Source organism: Lynx canadensis, chromosome A2, assembly GCF_007474595.2.
Source record: "Lynx canadensis isolate LIC74 chromosome A2, mLynCan4.pri.v2, whole genome shotgun sequence".
Taxonomy (NCBI): domain Eukaryota; kingdom Metazoa; phylum Chordata; class Mammalia; order Carnivora; family Felidae; genus Lynx; species Lynx canadensis.
Window position 1 is genome coordinate 22083067 of NC_044304.2, and position 20101 is coordinate 22103167.

The 20101-nt window shown below is 53.4% G+C and overlaps 2 protein-coding genes across 9 annotated transcripts in view; one reads left to right on the plus strand and one right to left on the minus strand.

Annotated features, from left to right (window-relative positions):
• Positions 1-12219, plus strand: part of CACNA1D (calcium voltage-gated channel subunit alpha1 D) — a 303468-nt gene extending 291249 nt beyond the window's left edge. For 2 of the 3 annotated variants that reach the window (XM_030307020.2, XM_030307022.1), the window contains 8 exons: positions 836-952; positions 1640-2007; positions 2699-2725; positions 3883-4032; positions 4396-4559; positions 7209-7330; positions 8877-9197; positions 9683-12219. In XM_030307020.2, the coding sequence (XP_030162880.2) occupies positions 836-952; positions 1640-2007; positions 2699-2725; positions 3883-4032; positions 4396-4559; positions 7209-7330; positions 8877-9197; positions 9683-9976 (1563 nt within the window). In that variant the 3' untranslated portion in view covers positions 9977-12219. The remainder of the gene's footprint in view (positions 1-835; positions 953-1639; positions 2008-2698; positions 2726-3882; positions 4033-4395; positions 4560-7208; positions 7331-8876; positions 9198-9682) is intronic. The other variant, XM_030307023.1, reaches the window with a different exon arrangement.
• Positions 12220-12732: 513 nt separating this feature from the next.
• Positions 12733-20101, minus strand: part of CHDH (choline dehydrogenase) — a 40292-nt gene continuing 32923 nt past the window's right edge. For 5 of the 6 annotated variants that reach the window (XM_030307028.1, XM_030307029.1, XM_030307027.1 and 2 more), the window contains 5 exons: positions 19816-19945; positions 18711-18845; positions 17353-17495; positions 16757-16859; positions 12733-16037 (listed from right to left, as the gene is read on the minus strand). In XM_030307028.1, the coding sequence (XP_030162888.1) occupies positions 15619-16037; positions 16757-16859; positions 17353-17495; positions 18711-18845; positions 19816-19945 (930 nt within the window). In that variant the 3' untranslated portion in view covers positions 12733-15618. The remainder of the gene's footprint in view (positions 16038-16756; positions 16860-17352; positions 17496-18710; positions 18846-19815; positions 19946-20101) is intronic. The other variant, XM_030307032.1, reaches the window with a different exon arrangement.

The window sequence follows — 20101 nt, forward strand, 5'->3', positions numbered from 1 at the left end:
TGTCCCCATGGAACCCAGTGGAACCGGGGCCCAATATAAGGTAGGCCAATTGCAAGAGTCTCAGGAAAAGGAGTATGTCTGCGAGGGCCTAGGAGGGGTCACCTGGTGGGTCCTGCACAGCCTCCAGAGGCTGGTGAGCCCCTTTCAATGTGTTGTGGTCTTCAAGAGGATGATCCAACTGTTGGCAAGTTCTTGGCCTGACCCCAGGCTACAGGCCAGGGCACCACGGATGGCCATGGAGGCTGGCGCTGCACAGCGGCCCAGGTCTGTGTGCGTGTCGACCCATCTCGTCATGGTCCTGAGTGTGCTGGTGATTGTAGTGTGTGGTGTCACTCCCTTGTTCCCATGGCTTTCTAGCAGAACCGGTGGCCCTGATGGCTACTTGGTTGGCTTGCCCCTTGTACTTGGACTTAGATCTCCTTATTCTGGACACAGCCAGTGAGTCCTTGTAGAATGGCCTGATTGTGTTCCTTGCCCCCTCTGGGGCTCTGGGAGAGAACTCTGCAGGCCATCCTTCTGTCATTTAGACGTGAACATGTGCTCTTGACCATGGCAGACATTGCTCCCTACAAGTACAGGTAATTGAGAAGGAGGTTACTGGGCTGAAGACCTCAAGCATCCCAGCCTAGGACCGTCTTGAATTCCTGACCACATCCTTCGACCCTGGGGCTTCAGGGACCCTTCAGTCACATTCACACGAGCAGTCAGTTCCCCAGGTTGCCTTTGGAGAAACTTCCCTTCCCACCGCTGAATCAGGCAGGAGCAGAGCCAGGATCCAGGCCGGGCCCAGCGCATCCATGTTGTCTAATCCGTTTTGCCATTTGTGTTGATCTAGGCAGGATTAAGGACACTGCATGACATTGGGCCAGAAATCCGGCGTGCTATATCATGTGATTTGCAAGATGACGAGCCGGAGGAAACAAAACGAGAAGAAGAAGAAGATGTATTCAAAGTAATTATTCCACGCCTAGCTACACACTGGCCACTTGGAAATAGTGGGGCAGGACTCCAGTTTGGGCAGTCGGTGATCCACAAAAGAGCCTGGAGAATGCAAAGCAGCCCCTGGGCCTAGAGGGGCTTATGGACTGTGCTCTCCCCACAGCAGACCTTCGGCACCTCCTCTAGGGCCAGGCCTGCTCCATTCCTGAGCTCACCCCTCTGTCCCACACTAGCAGCTTCAGAGGAGCCTGGCCACGGCTGCTTGGCCAGTGTGGCTGAGCGTCCTGAGTCCCACTAGCAGCTACCTACCTGCACCACCCCCTTCTTCCCTGGGCCAGTTCTTTGACCTGCCAGCCGGCCCCCAGCCCCTCAGCCCGAGAGTATGCCTTCTGCCCAACCTCAGCCAGCCAGCCGTGCTGGGTATAAGTCACCTCAACTTGGAGCGACTGCAAGAGCGCACTCGTGTGATAGCCAAGAGCTTGCTCCCCAGCTCAGGAATCGGTAACCTTCCTCATTTCAGGGGGGACCAGCTGCCACGCAGACACATTCACCCTGATCTGTGAGAAACTCAGATTGTTTTACAGGGATCCTACGGAGCTTACCTAGAATTTGTTTTTCGTGTAGAAAAAGTTACCTAACATAGCTAGCCTGCATCAAATACTTGTTAAATTACCTGGTGTTGTCTCCCATTATTTTGCAGAGAAATGGTGCCCTGCTTGGAAACCATGTCAATCATGTTAATAGTGATAGGAGAGATTCCCTTCAGCAGACCAATACCACCCACCGTCCCCTGCATGTCCAAAGGCCTTCAATTCCACCTGCAAGTGATACTGAGAAACCGCTGTTTCCTCCAGCAGGAAATTCGGTGTGTCATAACCATCATAACCATAATTCCATAGGAAAGCAAGCTCCCAGCTCAACAAATGCCAATCTCAATAATGCCAATATGTCCAAAGCTGCCCCTGGAAAGCGGCCCAGCATTGGGAACCTTGAGCATATGTCTGAAAATGGGCATCACTCCTCCCACAAGCGTGACCGTGAGGCTCAAAGAAGGTCCAGTATTAAAAGGTAACCTTTAAAATGTGTTTGGACTTGGTAATGTAGTGTCTGCCCAAGGCAATTTTTTCTCCCCTGTGCTCTGACACACACGGGAGATTCCCGGGAGGCATTTGCACTAGAACCTGGGAGTACTGTGAGCTCATAGCCTCGTCAGGCACTAGCCAGTGATGCACCCGGAAGATAAAGGGCCACCAGCCATCCAAGTGGGATGCCCCCTGAAACAGCAGCAGTTACAGGCTCTACCTTCCCCAGTGATGCCAACATACTTTGGGGCAGGGGTTGGCAAGCTTTGTCTGTAAAGGGCTACATAGTAAGCATTTTAGGTTTGGGGCACCATACAATCTCCATCGCAGCCACTGAGCTCTGTTGTTGTAGACAGAAAGCAGTCATAGACCATGTGTAAACGCATGGGTGCAGCCATAGCCCGATAAAACTTTATTTACAGACACTGCAATGTGAACTTCATATAGTCACATGTGATGAAATATTTTTATTCCTTTGGGGTTTTTTTGTTTGTTTTTTGCAATCCTCTGAAAGTAAGAACCGTTCGTAGCTCATGGACAGTATATGGCCTATAAACCATAGTTTGCTGACCTCTGTGCTAGGAACTAGCCTGATATCTGCATTTTAAATTTTGTTGGAAGGATTTAACTTTTATCTTCTCCCTCCCTCCCTCCCATGTTATGCCTGTCCTGGATAGAACCCGCTATTATGAAACTTACATTAGGTATGTGCTCATTGCGTTTGTGTGTTAAATACTCTGTGTCATAAGTGTGACCTACCAGCCTCTCAACACTGAGGGATGAAACTTCCCTAGAGGCAACTGCTTGGGCCTGTGGACTCCAGGAGCAGAGGTAGCTGCTGCTTTCTAAGCAAATGAGCTTTGAGGTCCATATGTGTGTAGACTACACAATCTGTTACAGCCAAGGATGTGCTGGTATTGATGCGCCAGTGTGCCCACGGGCCTCATGATAGCATAGGGAGAGCCCACTGTGCACTTCCGGCTGCCTGGCCCCGGGAGGCCGGCCAATGCCTGCTGCTCTCTGAGTTCAAGCCTCTTGTGGGGACTTGATAAGAAAGTGACCCCAACCTCCTGAAGACCAGGGACCAGATCTTCTCTGTCTGTCCTGGAGCCCCCAACGTCTGTGCTGTGTACCCTGCTACGCATTTGCTAAAGCGGGTTGATTTGTGAGTGGGATGATCATTTTCCTGGGAACGGGGGGCTTGGTCTCTTGCTTTCATTGTATCAAGAGAAACCAGCTGCTCAGGAGCAACTTGAGAGCATAAACTTGGAGGGAGCACAGTCCTCTCTTTGGAGGGAGTTGATGTAACAGAGCCTGGCTGGTTTTCCTGAGGACCGAGGCCAGGACGGTGGCTTTCAGGGAGACAGTATGACAGTCTTGCCATGTGGGCAAGGCAGGCTTTGAAAACATGCCAGGTGTCACACGTGTGAGTCCCCCTGGGACACTGAGTTGCAAACCCCTGCGACTTTTCCTGGGGTGGACGCAGTGGGAAATTGGTTAGGGGTCCTCTTTGTTCCAGACCCTGAAGTCACACAGGCCAGGGCAGGAAGGATCAGAGCCTTTTCCCTGGGACTGTGGATCCCTGCAGGCCTCTATGTCCATTTCCTTGTTCTCTTCCCCCAAATTACACTGACTCCTTTGGCGCTGTGGCCCCTGGGCATAGTGGTTTGGCGCCGGCATCGTGCAGGGTACCGAGAGAGAGATGTGCTCACACGCGGAGTCTGAGCAGTCCAGTCCCGGGTGCACCGGGGAGAAGTCAGGGGCATGTGGGGGGCGGGGGGAGCTGGCCTCCCACTGCGGCCTGGCTACGGGAGGTGTCTGCCGCCTGCCTGGGCGCTCAGACCCTGTCTCGCAACCGCAGGTCTGACTCAGGAGATGAGCAGTTCCCAACTATTTGCCGGGAAGATCCAGAGGTACACGGCTACTTCAGCGACCCCCGCTGCTTGGAGGAGCAGGAGTATTTCAGTGGTGAGGAGGGCTCTGAGGATGCCGGCTCACCGGCCGGGAGCAGGTGAGTGGCTCTGCGGCTCGGGCTGACGGTAGGAGGCCTGGCTGTCTCCCGCCCCTCGTGCCCTGAAGCCAGGGCCCATGTGCACTACACCTGGCCTGCTCTGGGAAGTGAGGCAGAGCACAGACTCTGGGCCAGAGGGAAAGCGGGAGCAGGAGAAATAGGGCCAGAAAGGCAGGGTGGAGGCTGCTCTTTCAGACCAGCTGCTACCAGGGCCCCGAGTCTTCCGTGAGGCCGAGGACTGCCTTGCTCTCAGCCAGTCCAGGGTGTTCAAGAAAAGTGGGTCTGTCCGAGCTGACAGGCAGGACTTGTTAACTAGAATCTCGGGCGCCCCTTACCGTCTCTTTTGGCCTTTTTGACCACCAGGCAGAACTACAGCTACTACAATAGATACCCAGGCAGCAACTGGGACTTCGAGCGGCCTCGAGGCTACCATCACCCCCAAGGCTTCTTGGAAGATGACGACTCACCCATTTGCTATGACTCTCGGAGATCTCCAAGGAGACGCCTACTACCTCCCACCCCAACATGTGAGGCCAGATTTTTTGTTTTGGGTGAAGCCTTCCAAGGAACAGTGTGCCCCTCCCCCAACCCCAGCCCCCCCGGGGGAGTGTGACAAATGTGGTCCTGCTTTGTTGGGGACTGTCAGCCCTCCAGCCTCCCCTGGTTGGAGATCCTACCGACTTTCCTTTCTGTCTCATCTGTATCTCATGTGATAGAGCTCGGACAACTTTAGTGCTGTTCTTGACTCTCTGAGAACAGAGGAAGGTAGTATGTGGCCTAAATGTCCATAGTATGTGGCATCTGATAAGGGGCTTTTTGTGCATGTTATTATTGCCTTTGAGCCCGAGGCCCATCCTGTGAGGTAGGTAAGATGTGTGCCATGTCGTTGTTAGGCCCTCTCCTGACAGAGGAGGGTGGAAGGGATCAGCCCTGTGCAGAGCTGGACCTGAGCCCAGGCCTATCCCACCCAGCCCCACGCCTCTGAAGGCCACCTGGGGACTCTTGATGTCCATCTCTTCTCAGTCCCCACCAGGGAGTGCCCCCCTCACCTCCCCGTCCCCCCGTCTTTCATCTTTGCCATGGGTCAGCCAATGCCATTGTTCACGGGGCAGGTTTTGGCCTTGGTGTTGACTCCTAGGGTCAGCACCCCCATCCTGGGGCTGGAGGAATCCCATCCTGCTGAGAAGACGTGGGGGCTGGCTGCTCCCCACCTGTTTTGCCTATGCAGGTGGCCTAAGCAGTGCTGCAGGAGATCTGGGTCACCCCAAGTGAGGAACGTGGGCTGGGGTAAGAAATGTAGCAGTGGCCCCTGCTGCTCCCGGCCGGGGAGTTTGATGTTGCACATGTGGGCATTTTGGTGATTGGTTAAAAAAATATCTATTCCTGGTGTTTCTGAGGAATGAAGCATATTTGTGAGTAGGACTCTAATCAGGAACCAAAAATAGCCAAGACATGTTGGCTCCGAGTCTGCTAACTCCGCATGCAATACCAAGTGTGGCTGGGTGGCGCCTGGGGCCCTCTGCCTCTCTCCAGCTGTCACTGACCTGCTGGGGAGTGTAATCAGACCCATTTCCATGGTTAATATTTAATTCTGCAGCCCCAAACACATGCTGCTAAACAGAGCAATCCTGAGCTCCATAAATACTGGATGACACATGCAGGTGAGGCCAGGTAGAGCCCCTGGCCCACCAGAGGACCATTGCCCTCCCTGGACCTCCCTGTGTCCCCTGTGGTGGCCACATTAATGCCCACCATTCAGAGGCTCTGCCCTGGTGAAGCTGAGTGGGCTAGAGCAGATGCCTTTTGTATTCGTAAGGGCAAATAAATAAAATGTATTTTATTTGCTTTACTGCCCATCAGTTCAGACGTTGGGCAGGGAGGAGAACATGGAAGTCTTCAACCTATGTTCTCAGCCGCAGTGGGATTGCTTCCTCTGTCAGAGGTGGTTGTGCACAGCAGATGAGATGACAGGTGTACGTGGACCGATTTTCAAAACTGAAAGGCACTCCCCAAATGAGAGGGATGGTGGCTTCCTCTCCTGGCTCCGAGCCTCTGGCCCTTGCCATCTGATCCTAGGACGGTCCTAGAGGGTGTGCAGCCAGGGGAGGCCCATCCCCCGTGTGGTGCATGGAGGACAGCAGCTGTCATGCAACTCAGCGAGGAGGAGGGGGCCCGGCATGCCCACAGGGCAGAGCCAGCCAAGGGCTCAGCCCAGTCTTCATGCACTTTTAGATTAGAGCTCACAGAACCTGGTTTCTGCAGCTCCACGTGTGGTCCCAGGAGGCCTGGGAGGCTCGCCTCTGCAGTTTTCCAGTACAGGAATTAGGGGTGTGAAGCGTTTTGCTGGGGCATGACAAATGCCCTGGGATCTTAGCAGAGGTTAAAGAGACCTCGCTCCTGCCTTGCAAACTATCAGGCCCCCAAGCAGTGAGCCAGCACCTTTGGAGGGTGGAGCTGTTTCCAGAGTCAGCCTCTGGCCTGTGCTTGGGGGCCCAGGATTCAGACTGACCTCCTGGATCCGTTGTCATCGCTCAACCCCATGCAGGAGCTTTTCTTTAAAGTGGGCGTTAATAGGACAACCATGTTCTTTATCCTTAGAGGTGTTCTTTTCTGTTTTTGTCTTCAGTGCTAGAGAAGCTGGGTCTTTCCCAACAAAAGAATTTGCTTCGTATCTGGCTGAGCTGGTAGCAGGTCCCCCCCCCCCACCCCTTAAAGCAGGTAGAAGCACGGGAGCACCAGCGAGAGGCCACGTCCCCCAGAGACACTTAGGATGTCTGCAGGGTGAGAAGGGGGTCAGTCAGCAAGCAGCCGTAGGATTCTAGAATGACCTTGTTTTTCTTGGCCTGAAACGCTGTGCTCCCACAACGTATCCACAGGGCCGGGGCTTCGAATCAGAACAGCCGCACTCCAGAGCCTTTAGCTCTGCCCCGTGAGAACAGGCACTGCATTCACAAGAAACCAGCTTGAACTTGTTAAAAACGTCCCTCGGCTGGGCAGCTTCTTCATCCTCCCTCCCAAAGTTCTGAGGCCTCCCTACCTGATGCTTTTCCTCGGACCTGTCGCGTGCTTCCTCTTGGGCTCTCTGCTGAATGTCCAGCGGGCCACCCTCAACCCCAGGGCCCCGGGGTCCTGACAGAGCGCTCGGTTCACAAGTGCTGCTGTGCTTCACTTCTCAGCCCGCCGGAGATCCTCCTTCAACTTCGAGTGTCTGCGCCGGCAGAGCAGCCAGGAAGAGGCCCCGCCGCCCCCTGCCTTCCCCCACCGCACAGCCCTGCCCCTGCACCTGATGCAGCAGCAGGTGAGCTGGTCCACCTGGCCTGGACATCACGGGCCCGATGGGCACCCTGCATGGGACCCACCCTCAGGACACCCCCTTCTCTCTGACTGCCGGCAGCAGGAGGGTCAGAGAGAACCTTCATGTTGCACTCGGGTTCAATCCTGTAGCAACCCTATCAAATAGATACGATCGTGAACCCATTTCACAGATGGGCAAATGTCAGGGACAGGGTAGGTGGCTTGCCTGAGCTCACACAGGGGGTGTGTAACCAAGTTGGCATTTGAATCCAAGGCTGCCAGCTTCCAAAGCTGGGCACTCAGCCTTGGTGCACGCGGCCTTCTGTCCTGGGTGCAGGAGATGGGATCTGGTACAACCCCTGACCCAGGGAGTGGCGACCGTTTGCCTGATCCTGAACAATTAGTGCGGCCCTTTATTTGTTCTGAGACGTTGTTCTTTCATTAAAACACGTCTCTAGAGCCCTCTGCGGGCAGGGTCCTGTGGCCCCAAGGGGGCGGGGTGAGCCCCCAGCCCAGACCGCGAGGGGCATGTGGTTCAGGGAGGAGGACCGTCCACAGTTAGGTGGTTGGACAGGAGGGGGCCCAAGGTCTGAAGGGAGGGTGGGGGCGCAGCCCACTCACCAGGGCTTTGCCTCAAGGACAAGAATATGGTACTTTTTCTTCCTGAAAAGAGCACATCGGAGATGCCGTCAACCATGTATGTGTGTCGGTGGGGGAGGCGTGCAGGGAGCACCCAGTCCGTACATGTGCAGAGAGCCAGCTCGCCCTACATGAGCACACGAACACTAGCTTCCACTACGGGTCTCTGCCAACTTTTTACTCTTCTGCCTTCGGTTTTTATATTAATTTTTAATCATGTCCTACTTTATTGTGAAAGGACAAAGTTTGGGCAGGCCCAGCCGTCAAATGCCATGAACCAAGTAGGCACATAAGTCTACACGAGCACATGTGTGAAAATGCCCTTCCCTCTGCCGTCCCGTCCCAATGAGGGCCTGGTTCGTGTCTGCCCTGCCTCCCTCGGGTGGCCACGGCTTCCAGTGGGCCACAGGACTGTGCTGTTCACAAGACCGGGCGTCCGGGGCCCTCTGTGCAGAGGGAGCATCAGGACGCATCTGCTGTGGTGCAGCTGTAGGTGGGAGGAGCAGACCCTGTGCCAGCTGCTGTGAGGACTTGCATTAGAGAAAGGGATCTGTGCTCCTTCCCAGGGCTGGGAACTGCTCGTTTTCCCCGAATGGACTTCATATTTAAACGTAGAGTGATCTGGCTGGTATGTTCACATGCCACAGGGCCAGTGTCTTCCCTAATTCTCCACTGCTCAGCAGCAATTTCGTGAATTAGTGGCTGATTCCTACTTGGGAACAGTCATAGGCAGCGCATTTGGGGAAACACAAAACGGTCCGCTAGAAAGCCGGCTTTTACTGCCCATGTCCTTTTAAAGTCATTGTCCGAGGCTGCCTTTGTCCAGCTTTTGTGCCTCCTGCTTGGTCTGCGTGAGGCCTGCGGCCTGCACCTGAGGACCTCTGGCCTTCCCACCTCCTCTCTCCCCTCAGATCATGGCAGTTGCGGGCCTGGATTCCAGTAAAGCCCAGAAGTACTCACCGAGCCACTCAACCCGGTCATGGGCCACCCCTCCGGCGACTCCTCCGTACCGGGACTGGACACCGTGCTATGCACCCCTGATCCAGGTGGAGCGGCCAGAGGCCCTGGACCAGGTCAACGGCAGCCTGCCGTCCCTGCACCGAAGCTCCTGGTACACGGACGAGCCGGGCATCTCGTACCGAACTTTCACACCAGCCAGCCTGACTGTCCCCAGCAGCTTCCGCAACAAAAACAGTGACAAGCAGAGGAGCGCAGACAGCTTGGTGGAAGCAGTGAGTATGGCCCCCCCAGAGCGTGCCACAGATGGGCAGGCTCCGCCCGGCGGAGGGGGACCCGCTGGAGCAGCGGTGGTTGTGAGGGTGGGAGGCCCCAGAGCCCAGCTGTGTCGCTTTTTGTCCGATATTGCCCACTGCTCCAAAGCAAAGAGGGGACGGACAGCACCAATATACAAATACCACCACTGCCAGTTCTCATGAAGGAGCTGTACCTAGGATTGCACGTGCTGTACCTGCAAATATTGCCAGCTTCTCCTGAAATCTTTTTCCCCAATGGGGCTTGTTCTTGTTGGGCCATATGTAGTGTTTGAAGTCTGTGATGTTTTCAAAGCCATTGCCATTGAGCTATCACGTGTGAGGTCTAATGAACATAAAATCATGTCCTGCAGTTAGGGCTCGAGGTGGCTCCTTTGTCATTCCCCGCCCCACCCCCACCCCCAAAGCCTTGTAACACATTCACGCGATGCATTTGTCCCATACAGGTCCTGATATCCGAAGGTTTAGGACGGTATGCAAGGGACCCAAAATTTGTATCGGCCACAAAACACGAAATCGCCGATGCCTGTGACCTAACCATCGACGAGATGGAGAGTGCAGCCAGCAACCTGCTCAACGGGACTGTACATCCCCGGGCCAACGGGGGTGTGGGCCCCGTGTCACACCGGCAGGACTATGAGCTCCAGGACTTCGGGCCAGGCTACAGCGATGAAGAGCCTGACCCTGGAAGGGATGAGGAGGACCTGGCAGATGAAATGATATGCATCACCACCCTGTAGCCCCCAGGGAGGGGCAGACTGGCTCTGGCCTCAGGTGGGGCGCCAGAGGGCCAGGGAAAAAGTGCCTCGTAGTTAGGAAAGTTTAGGCACTAGTGTGGAGTCCATATTCAATTAGACTTTTGTACAAGTGATGTCATGCCTCAAGGAAGCCATAAACCTGGTAGGGAACAGCCGCACACGTGTGCCCGGCTCCAGCTGTCGGAAGCAGCAGGTCCAGCCCTCTTGGGGAGGACCGGCGAGGAGGTCGGACAAGCCCAGCCCACTTGTCCAGAGTGCCCCTCCCAGGCGCTCACCCACGCCCACCCACCTGCTGGCATGGTGGGGAAGGTTAAAGGTGATGACGATCACCACACCTGTGTCATTACCTCAGCCATCGGTCTAGCATATCAGACATTCACTGGGCCCAGCATATCCATTTTTAAACCCTCTTCCCCCCAGATACACTGCTTCCTGGTTTCTGTTTAGCTGTTCTGAAATACAGTGTGTAAATCAGGACCTACCTACCAGCCGTCATCCTGAGAGGGGAGCAGGACCTTATCCACGAGGTTTTCTGTTATGTGACCCCAGTTTACAAGAGAGAGCATCACTCAGTTGGTTTCTGACTGTCAGGTTAAGGGCAACTGTAAACTGGAATAATCATGCACTCGCAACCAGGTAAACTTAGATACGCTAGTTTGTTTAAAAATTATAGATTTACTGTACATGACTTGTAATATACTATAATTTGTATTTGTAAAGAGATGGTCTATATTTTGTAATTATTGTACCGTATTTGAACTGCAGCAATATCTATGGGTCCTAATAATGGTAGTTCCCCACCGAAATCTAGAAATTATTAGCATTTTTACTTGGGCTGTACAGAAGTAGAAGAAATAGAGCCAATTCTCCTTTATTCAGTGAAAAATCTTTTGGGGATGACATTTTAAGTTCGAAAGAACTTGACACTACAGAGATTTTTCTAAAATATTTTGAGTTACTATAAATCTACCTTAACCCAAGATACACCAGATGACGATTTACAGTCTTGGCTTTGGGCAAGAGTGCTAGGATTTGATAGTGGACCTCTGGTCCACTGTGGGTTGCAACTTTTATTCTACTGACCCTTCGACAAGTTCATTACAGTAGGTCGAGCTGGTTACTCTGACCCTGTGGCGTTCACAGTGGTGGTTTCCTCAGCTGCCCCCACAAGGCATTTTTGAAGTTCCTCTGCCCTTCCTTGCTCCCTGGGGATGGCTACTGTGCTTGTCTTAAATAAGGAGTTGGGGCGGGGGAGGGGGAACGGGGAGGGGGGGAGGCAAAGTGATGATCTGTGGGATGAGAACGTCAGAGGTGTCCACAAATCGTATTGTTGCCTTTTTACAAAACATTGCTGTACTGTGTGTTCTCTCCGAGGGCTTTTATATGCAACTGAATGAGGGCTGAAGTTTTCATTAGAACGTACTCACACCCCGATTGTACTTCCTGATGAAAACCCACTTTTGGACCATTAGACCCACCCAGGCTTCCTTTTCTTTTCAAAGAATTACGCCGTTTGTCAACTTTCCTTGGCAGGGATTCCCTGCAGTCAAAAATACAGGTAGCAGTTTTTGGTTCAAAATTTTTAAATATCACCTACATGACCTGTTAATGTTTTGGGTTTTTGTTTCGTTTTGTTTTATAAATAACACTTTGTTATGAAGACCTTACAAACCTCTTCTTAAGACATTCTTACTCCAGATCCAGGCAAAAACACTTCCAGGTTTGTAAATGACTATTTCCTGACATAATTTTTTTTTTATTAAAACGCAAAATGTTCTTCAGAACAAAACTGTGTAAGAATTTTGTGTTAGGGCGCTCTCCTTGCAAAGACCTGGAGCAGGGCAGGGAGAGCTTCAGAAGGGGCACTCTGCCGAGGGCGGTTCTCTAACTGCATAACTTTGTGTTACCCTCACGGCTCCCTCCTTAATGCAGAAGGTAACACCAGCTGCCGAGAGCAGTTTCTCCTAAAGGGCTAACCCACTGTCCCCATCGTCTCCGCTGGGCATTACTACGACTTAGCAGCAGCCCAAACTGCCCTCCCAGGATGGGGTTTTTTTGGTGCAGGCCACAATCTTTTCCAGTCAGTACTTAAAAACTAGCATTTTTATAAGCTGTACTGCTCTTAACAGGTCTGCTTTAAGCCTGGTTCAATCTCCTATCAACCATTAAGTTGTTCTTTGTAAAAAAAAAAACAAAAAAACAAAAAAAAAAACCAAAAAACTGAAGTTGTAGAGGATGTGTTATTTTTTCCTTTGCTTTAGAAAGTTTTAAGATTAAATGTCTCTCCTTTTTGGGCCCCCTCCCACCCCCTAAAAAATAGTACATTTGGTTTCTCATGTTTTTCTTAATATCACAAATAGATATGTCAGCTTGGATTTAACTACCAATGAGCAGGATCCTCATTAAGCATTCTCTCTGGTTTCTATCCTGGCAGCCTGGCCAGACGGGGCTTTCTAGCTCTGTCTGGGAGTCTGCCCAAGCCTGGGAAGCTTCTTGGTACACAGGGCACACAGCATGGGCTTTACCTACCTTACTGCTGACCCCACGCTTATGAAAGGAACCAGGGCAATTTCACATTTTTTATGGTCTTTAGTGTCTTTGCCAACTGCCTGTTCTCCTACAAAGGTTTCCGCTGTTATGGGCGTTGGTTTGTTCTGAACACTGGTCAGCGACAGAGCTATCGTCTGGCACAGAGCTCCAGCTCCTACCAGACTCAAAAACAGACACCAGCTGGGCTCTCATTGTTGACAAAGTTTTTATTTCTCCAAAATAATATTCTTTCCTTCCTGGGGGCTTCAGAGGGCAGGCGAGAATAGGAGAATGGGGAGCAGGCCTGGGGCCCTTGCCTCCAACATGGGAGCACCAGCAAGAGTGGCCTTGCATCCCCTGTGGGGATGGTGGCAGGAGAGAGGGAATGGGAGACGGCCTGGGTCTCAGAACAGAGCTGGTGGAGAAGGCATGTGTTTCCCTCTAGGTTTTAAGGGAAAAGGATGTAGATATTAGATCTGATGTTAAGTTGGCAGAAAAAGGAAACGGCCTTTGTGGGGAGGAAAAGGGTTTGGCTGGAGAGAAGCTATCTGATTTTATGGAAATGAGGATTCCTACAGTTGGCCCGGAAGCAGAGAGGCTGCATGTCTGGAAGCCAGGATCCGGCTTCCAGGACCTGCCATTCCTGGTCATGCTGCTGGCGAGCTGCTCGGTTTCCGTGCCGTCCTCCGTTCTACCAGGAAGAACCTTCTGTTGATGCAGCAGCTTGAACGCAGTCTTCTTCAAAGGGGTCCGTGCCCGGAGCCCATTCAGGTATATACACAGCTTCCTGTTACACTTTTTCAACCGTTTTTTGAAAAGTACATTCTTCTGTTTAGGTATCATGGGTGCTTTGCCAAGGGGCTTCAAGAAGATTCTCTCAGGGCTGAGTGCTGGCCTGGTCTCTGGGGGCCCCAAGGGACGCCTGACTGTGGCTCAGCCTCCCTAACCCGATAGGCACTTTTCTCCCCTCTCTGGCTTCCCCAGCCAACAGCCCTCTTTCTGAGGCCGAAGGTTCCCTCATGGCAATGGAACCTTGAGATGGCCTATTATGACACGGGCCACTATTCCACTCCAGCAGACGGCTGCACGCTCCCCTGTCCTGGCTGGAGCGAGGAGTCACTTCAAAGCACACTATTCCATCTTGTGGCTGAACCCCGACAACACAGTGTTTCGCCTTGACTTCTGTGGGGCCTGGATACAGAACACTCGCGGTCCACTCCATTTCTGCATCTGGCTACACTGTATGATCGTATGGGATGAGGCTCGGTGACCGAGAGTGGGAGAGGGGCCTAAATGTAATGCAGCCGTGCAAGATCACGTACCTCCTCTCACTTCTGCTTCTTACAATACAGACACAGGAGGCAAAGCAGCCACTCACCCAGAGACTGAGACCACCACCGAATAGAATGGCTGTGTCACCTGGCTTACCCGCACTAGACAAGGTCAGCACAGTCACAGGCAGGCCTGGACCCCTCCACCTACCCAACTTGTCACTCATTGACCCTCAGAGCAGTGAGATTGGCAGCTGCCCTCCTCTGATCTTCCTTCACCCCTGCAGGCAGCTCCCAGGCCCTGAGGCTGACAGTTGTGGACCACGGCTGCGGGGGCACATGGGGACTTCCCTAGAAGAAATCAATCTCTTGGCAGATTTAGAACCTCCCTTGGGACAGAAAATGCAGCAAGATACAGGTAAGAGTAAACCAGAGCCACTTAAAATTTTTAAAGGAAGGAGAGGTGTCATGGTTTTCTTCTCTCCATCTTTCTGGAAGGTCTGTCTCACAAACACAAGTTGTGGCTGTCTGGCCTCCATGACACCTCGATCCACTCTGACCCCGGGGGGAAGCCTGGAACGCCCCCATTTTCTTCCCCTCCCTGTTCTGTGTCTAGCACAGCAGCTTTCCATGAACAATCCTTTTCTCCCCTGCTGTGGGAAGTGGCCTTGGAGATCTTTAGAAAGATCCATCCAAAACACATTTATTTCCATTACCCTGTGAGAGCAGTCTGGCTAAGGCATCTCCATTCAAAAAGAAGTTACTGGATTACATTATTGGATTATAGGAAGTTTAAAGATCAAAGAACTATTTTAAATGCTTCTTGTATCTGCTCTCCGCCCCCCTCCCCACCCCCCAACTCAAATCTTTGCCAACTTATTTTTTCTTTCACTCAGTTGTACTTTTACAGGATCGGGTACCTAGTTTGACTTGACAACTTTTTCCATCAGCCTCAGCTCCATCCCAGTCGGGTCCTGTGGATGTCCGCGGAATACGAATTAGCCGGCTTTGTCCGCTGTGAGTTGCTTCCCCAGGCTGATGGGAAAGGGTCCTCTTGGGCTAGCTGCTTTGGCATGGAGCAGTGGTCTGGTCTGTGGGGTCTGCTCTGGATTTCTAGGTTTCCCTGGTAACAGGAAAATCTTTTAAAATGCTAAATCATGAAACCTATGGGAGTGAAGAGACTCTCCAGAAGCTTCTTTAGATCAAGGTCCAGAAATCTTCCCATTGGGCTGTGTTTAGTAAGAACCAGAGCACTGGCGAGGTGGGCCCTCAGAGTGGCCCGAATGGGATCGGGAAGCACGGGGGAAGACTGTGTTTCTCCCAGTAGGCAGCTTGCCCTCCAAACAGGGACACCGGAGGCTTACGCACAGGCCTCAGCTACAGTGTGCAGCCTGAGGTGGGGGATGCCCCCACCCTGAGAACCCAGTGTGGTCTAGCCACCACCTAGCCTCTGGGCACAGCACCCTGCTCTTAGAGCGGCTCGCCTTAAGAGGGAGGCCTGAGAGGGAACCACTTCCCTCAAGTCTGACCAGAACCTGGACTATTAAGACAAGGCCATGGCAGAAGTTAACCATCATCCTCCTTTGGCCTGTCCCTTGGTCCCCTCTGCTGCCCCTTCAGGAGGCAGGGGGAGGGGCCCGCAGGAAAATGCTGGGGAAAAGAAACCTGCTTTGCTGCCCTGATACTGGTCTCCCATCCTAAGAGATTAACCCATTCTCAGCCACTGAATCCTAACATTCTAGACAGTTTCAGGAAAGGGCACTGAGGGCAGGGACTCTGCTGACCCTCTTGGCTTGTCAGGAGGCTTCTCAGGCAGTGACTGCCTCAGCACTGGGTGGCCAGACTTCCGGGCTTATAGACAGGGATGTCCTTGTCCTGGAGTGCAGGCTGCCCCTTGATGATGTCAGCTGCTTTCTCTGCGATCATGATGGTGGGGGCGTTAAGGTTGCCGCTGACCACACTGGGCATGATGGAGGCATCAACCACCCTGAGGTTTTCCACTCCAAGCACCCTGGTCTGTGGGTCCACCACGGCAGTGGGGTCAGAGGGCTGGCCCATCTTACAGGTGCACGAGGGGTGGTAGGCGCTGTCTGCTTTCGCCCGCACAAAGGCATCTATCTCTTTATCTGACTGCACGTGGCTTCCTGGCTGGAGCTCTTTCCCCCGGAACGGTTCTAGGGCTTTCTGAGCAAAAATTTCTCTGGTCAGCTTCACACACTGTCGGAAGTCCTTAATGTCGGCTTCTGTTGACGAGAAGAAATAGGTGAGGTGATTCCTTTTACCATGCTGGCTCTGCCAACGGATTCTGAGCACAGAGAGTCTCAGTAAGCTGCCCCAGGGGACACAGTTCAGGGACATGGAGCCACCAGATTGCCTGTCACCTACTCAGAGCCAGTTAGACTGCAACCAAGCAGCATCCCATGAAGGCAAACAGCACCCTAGGTGGACACAGCCTGCCCGGGGGCCCTAGGTTTAACTTGGAGGTGAGACCGTACACCCTGCCTCCGCCAGTGTGGCTGTGAGCATGCTACGGGTCATTATCGAGCAAGACCTGCCCAGTGGGGAGTGCTCGGTTTTGCTGCATGCAAAGAGGCAGGCCCAGGAATGTAATCTGCTTCTGGACGAAACTCAGAGTAACAAGCAACAGTCTCCGTGAGCCCCAGTGTACACAGCCAGATCTCCTTGCACCTTCTGGCAGATTGTTTGGAAAGCAACAAATCTCTCCTGCTGTGTAAAAGGACATCCCAGGGTTACTTTAAGGGCCCCAGGGCACTACCTAGCAGCATGTGCCCAGTTTATAGCCTAGAATTGGGGGTGGGGGTGATGTGTCTCAGAAAATGTGGTCCAGGAGTAGGATTCAGAGATAAATGTAAACCCCATGAAGGCATTCATTCATTCATTCATTGAACAAATGACTCGGCAAGCCCAGGCCCTGGGGGGGACAGAGGGGTTGGAGAATTACCTGTTGACAAGTAGTTGGGTTGAATCACCGGGTGATCCCGGGGGTTGGCACTTCTCAGTTTGAGCCAGCCCACACTCGTTCCCCGCATGGTCCCCACATGCACCTAGAAGAACCAGAGGAAGCTGTGACCTCCTTCAACTTTCTGAGTCAGTAGCTTAGGCCCTGGGGTTTCCTGTGGGCTGAGACTCCACATCCAAAGGCAATTAAGAGCAGACACATTTTAGTATTTGTTTGCATCTTATCCCCTTCCCCGCTTCCACAAGTGATCACCTTGCTGAATCACTGCTGCTTCCTGGCTTTATACATGATGTCTTAAACTTCCAGGGGCTGGAAATCCCAGGGCCGTTGGCCTCATTTGTCTATTTCTGGCAGTCTAGATCCCTAGAGCATCTGCCCTCAGCTGGGCGCAGGTCTCCGCTTTCCACGTACCACACACACTGCCTCATGATGACTCCAGACTCCTCCTCTCCCCTCCGACCCACTGAGCAGCTGGGGGACAGGGCACAGGCTCCTGGGCCTCACCCCACCCCCACCCGAGGGCCCTGCTGCAGTGAGCAGAGCGCTGCTTGATGACAAAGATGAAGCTGTCTGCTCACCTGGTAAGCTTCCTGCTGGGTGGGGACCCGTCCGTGGTCGATCACTTGGGATGGCAGGAAATGGAACTGGATGTCCGGGTGAGGGACCCCAGGCTGGCTCCGGATGAATCCGCCTGTTTCCAGATGGGCTGTGGCTCCATCCCCTGAGGATCAGAAGAGTGGATCAGGGCATGGCAGGCTACCCCCCACCCTCACCCCTCCTGGCCTCTGTTCTGGTGCCTGGACCCATGTGCTCAACTCTGGCGTCTCTCCCTCAGGTGGGCTCACCCAACACCACAGGTTTTAACATCAGCTACATGCCAAGGGCCTTTCGGCTTTGCCACGCCTCCCCCCCCCCCCCCGGTGTCCTCCACCACAGACCCAACTGTGAGGCCTGATGTGGCCCGGTATCCTGAACTTTCCCACCCCAGGCTCTACCCCTGACAGGTTGTTCTTTCATACAAGGCCTAAGTCAGACATTCGAGCTGTCCCTGCCTCCTCCTCTTCTTCGTCGCCCACCATCTGACCCTCAGAAAGCCTCACTGACTTCAGCTCCAAAATCTACTGGGATTCATCTACTTGGCAATACCCCCCCACCCCCTCCCTCAGCCCAGGCTGAGACCCCCTCCTCACTGGCAGCTCCAGTGGACTCCTTGCTGGTGTCCCGGCCTACCCTCATGATGGAGTCTCTTCCATCGCACCCCTGCTTTCTCCTCAACATGCTGCAGTCTCCCTGGCCCAACAGACTTGTTTTTCGAACACCAGATGCCTAGACCTGGGGCCTTTGTACATACTCTCCCTAGCTCTCAGATATACTCTGTCACCATTCTCTACTTTATTAACACCCTGACCTTAAAACTTAAGCATGTTTATGTGGTTTCTTTCCACTGACCCCACCAAAGTGTAAGCTCCCCAAGGGAACCTGCCTTATTGGCACAGCACACAGTACCTGGCAGGTGTGGGAGAAACACATGCTGAATACGATTTCAAAGCACCACTTCCTACCCGGGGGACTGCTCTGGGACTCCGAAAACAAACAAACTGCTGAGAAATGGATGCTGAGTGTGCTTTTTCTCCAGGCTCCTTGGAGCCCAGAGGGTGTCCAGCATGAGGCCATCCCTGGCTATCTGTAAGGAAGAGTGGCACCCGGGTTCGGGAGTCTCACCCTGGACAGGCCCTGGGCCACCTCATCTGGTCCTCACAACAGCCTTCCAGGCAGGACTATGTATCCCCATCATGCAGATAGGGAAGCTGAGGCAGACGGTATAGCTAAGTTCTGAACAAGTGACTTGAAGCCAGAGCCCTTGCTCAGCACCTTAGGAAGGAGGCTGTGCTGACCACAGACCAGTTCTACTATGGTCCCAGACCAGCACACCCACCTGTGAACTTCCAGAGCCACTCTAGACCAATCCGGACTTTCCTCAAGGGCTTCTGTGCTGAATGGAGAGTGATGGGGAGGGTACATGCCTGCTGGACGTATATCTCCAGGTGGTCTTGCAGGTTCTGGCCAACTCCTGAAATGGGAGGGAATGGTTAGGAAAGATGGCTTCCAAGAGGGGCTTATTAGCTGTACCTGGCCTCTTGACTTCCCCTGGTTTTGAAAACTTCCCCTAAACCTATCCACATACCTGCTGAGCCAGCTCCTGCTTATTCCTCAGGTTTCTGCTTAAAGGTTGCCTCCTGGGACGCCATCCCTACGCTCATTGCCAAGTCTAGTCCTCTCATGCTGCCCAAGCCACCTGCCCTTATCACTCACTCCCGGGGCAGTCCCTGTAACCATCCCGATGCCTTCCTGCCATGCAGCACCCTCCCTGAGGGTAGGGCCCAGGCATTCAGCAGGCACCACTCAGTAAGCTGTTGTCAGATGGACCGACGGCCCCACCTGCACCTCCAGGGAAGGAGGGAATCAGGGCTTGTCATGCTGGGCAGACACTGTCACAGGCCAGCACTTCCACAAACCTCTTCTGATAAAGCCTCAATACACAAAGGGTCATTTTGGGGGCAGTTTGGGTTATAAGAGAGATAAGAAGCCCTGATGGGCATTACAGACAGTTTGTAAGATAAATTTTAGGCTTGGAAGAATTGTCTTAACATGAAAAGCATGCTCTGAAACACCGGGTTGGCTTCTTTAATGTCAGGGCTGCTGCTGAGTCCTGAGGACAGAAAACACATAGGCCTGGACCCCTCTCACCCTTGGGCTGCCCTGGTGACATATCCGAGCCTGGCCCAGTGGGCTTTTCGGGTGGAAGCTCGCTGCTGGAGGGGCATCACTTCTCAGTGGGACAGTAGGGCCAGGAAAGGGGAAAAACAACACAAAGACTGGGGTCCCTGGGATAGGGCTGTCCAGTGAGGCTCATGGGAAGAATGTGGCCGTTCTGAGGAAAGCTGACTGCTGCCCCCTCCCCAGCTCCACGCTAATGCACTTCAATAAGCTGTTTTATTAGCAGAGGCCCCCTCTGAGGAGCAGCAGCAAAGGGAGCTCACCGGGAAGGTGGCACACCACCGGGATACCCAGTTTCCTGAGGTCGTCTGCGTTGCCGACACCCGAGAGCATGAGCAGCTGTGGAGAGTTGATGGCGCCCCCGCTCAGAATCACCTCCTTGCTGGCATAAGCCTGGAAGAGGCAGAGGCACGCAGGTCACGCTTCCTGAAAAGCGAGACAGAACACCGAGAGTGTGGCCTTGGTGTGATGTCCCCGAGTGGTGGGTGGGGATCCCGTTCCCAGGCCCCAGAGTAAGGAAGGGGATGCTCAGCGGGCCGCTCTATGAAG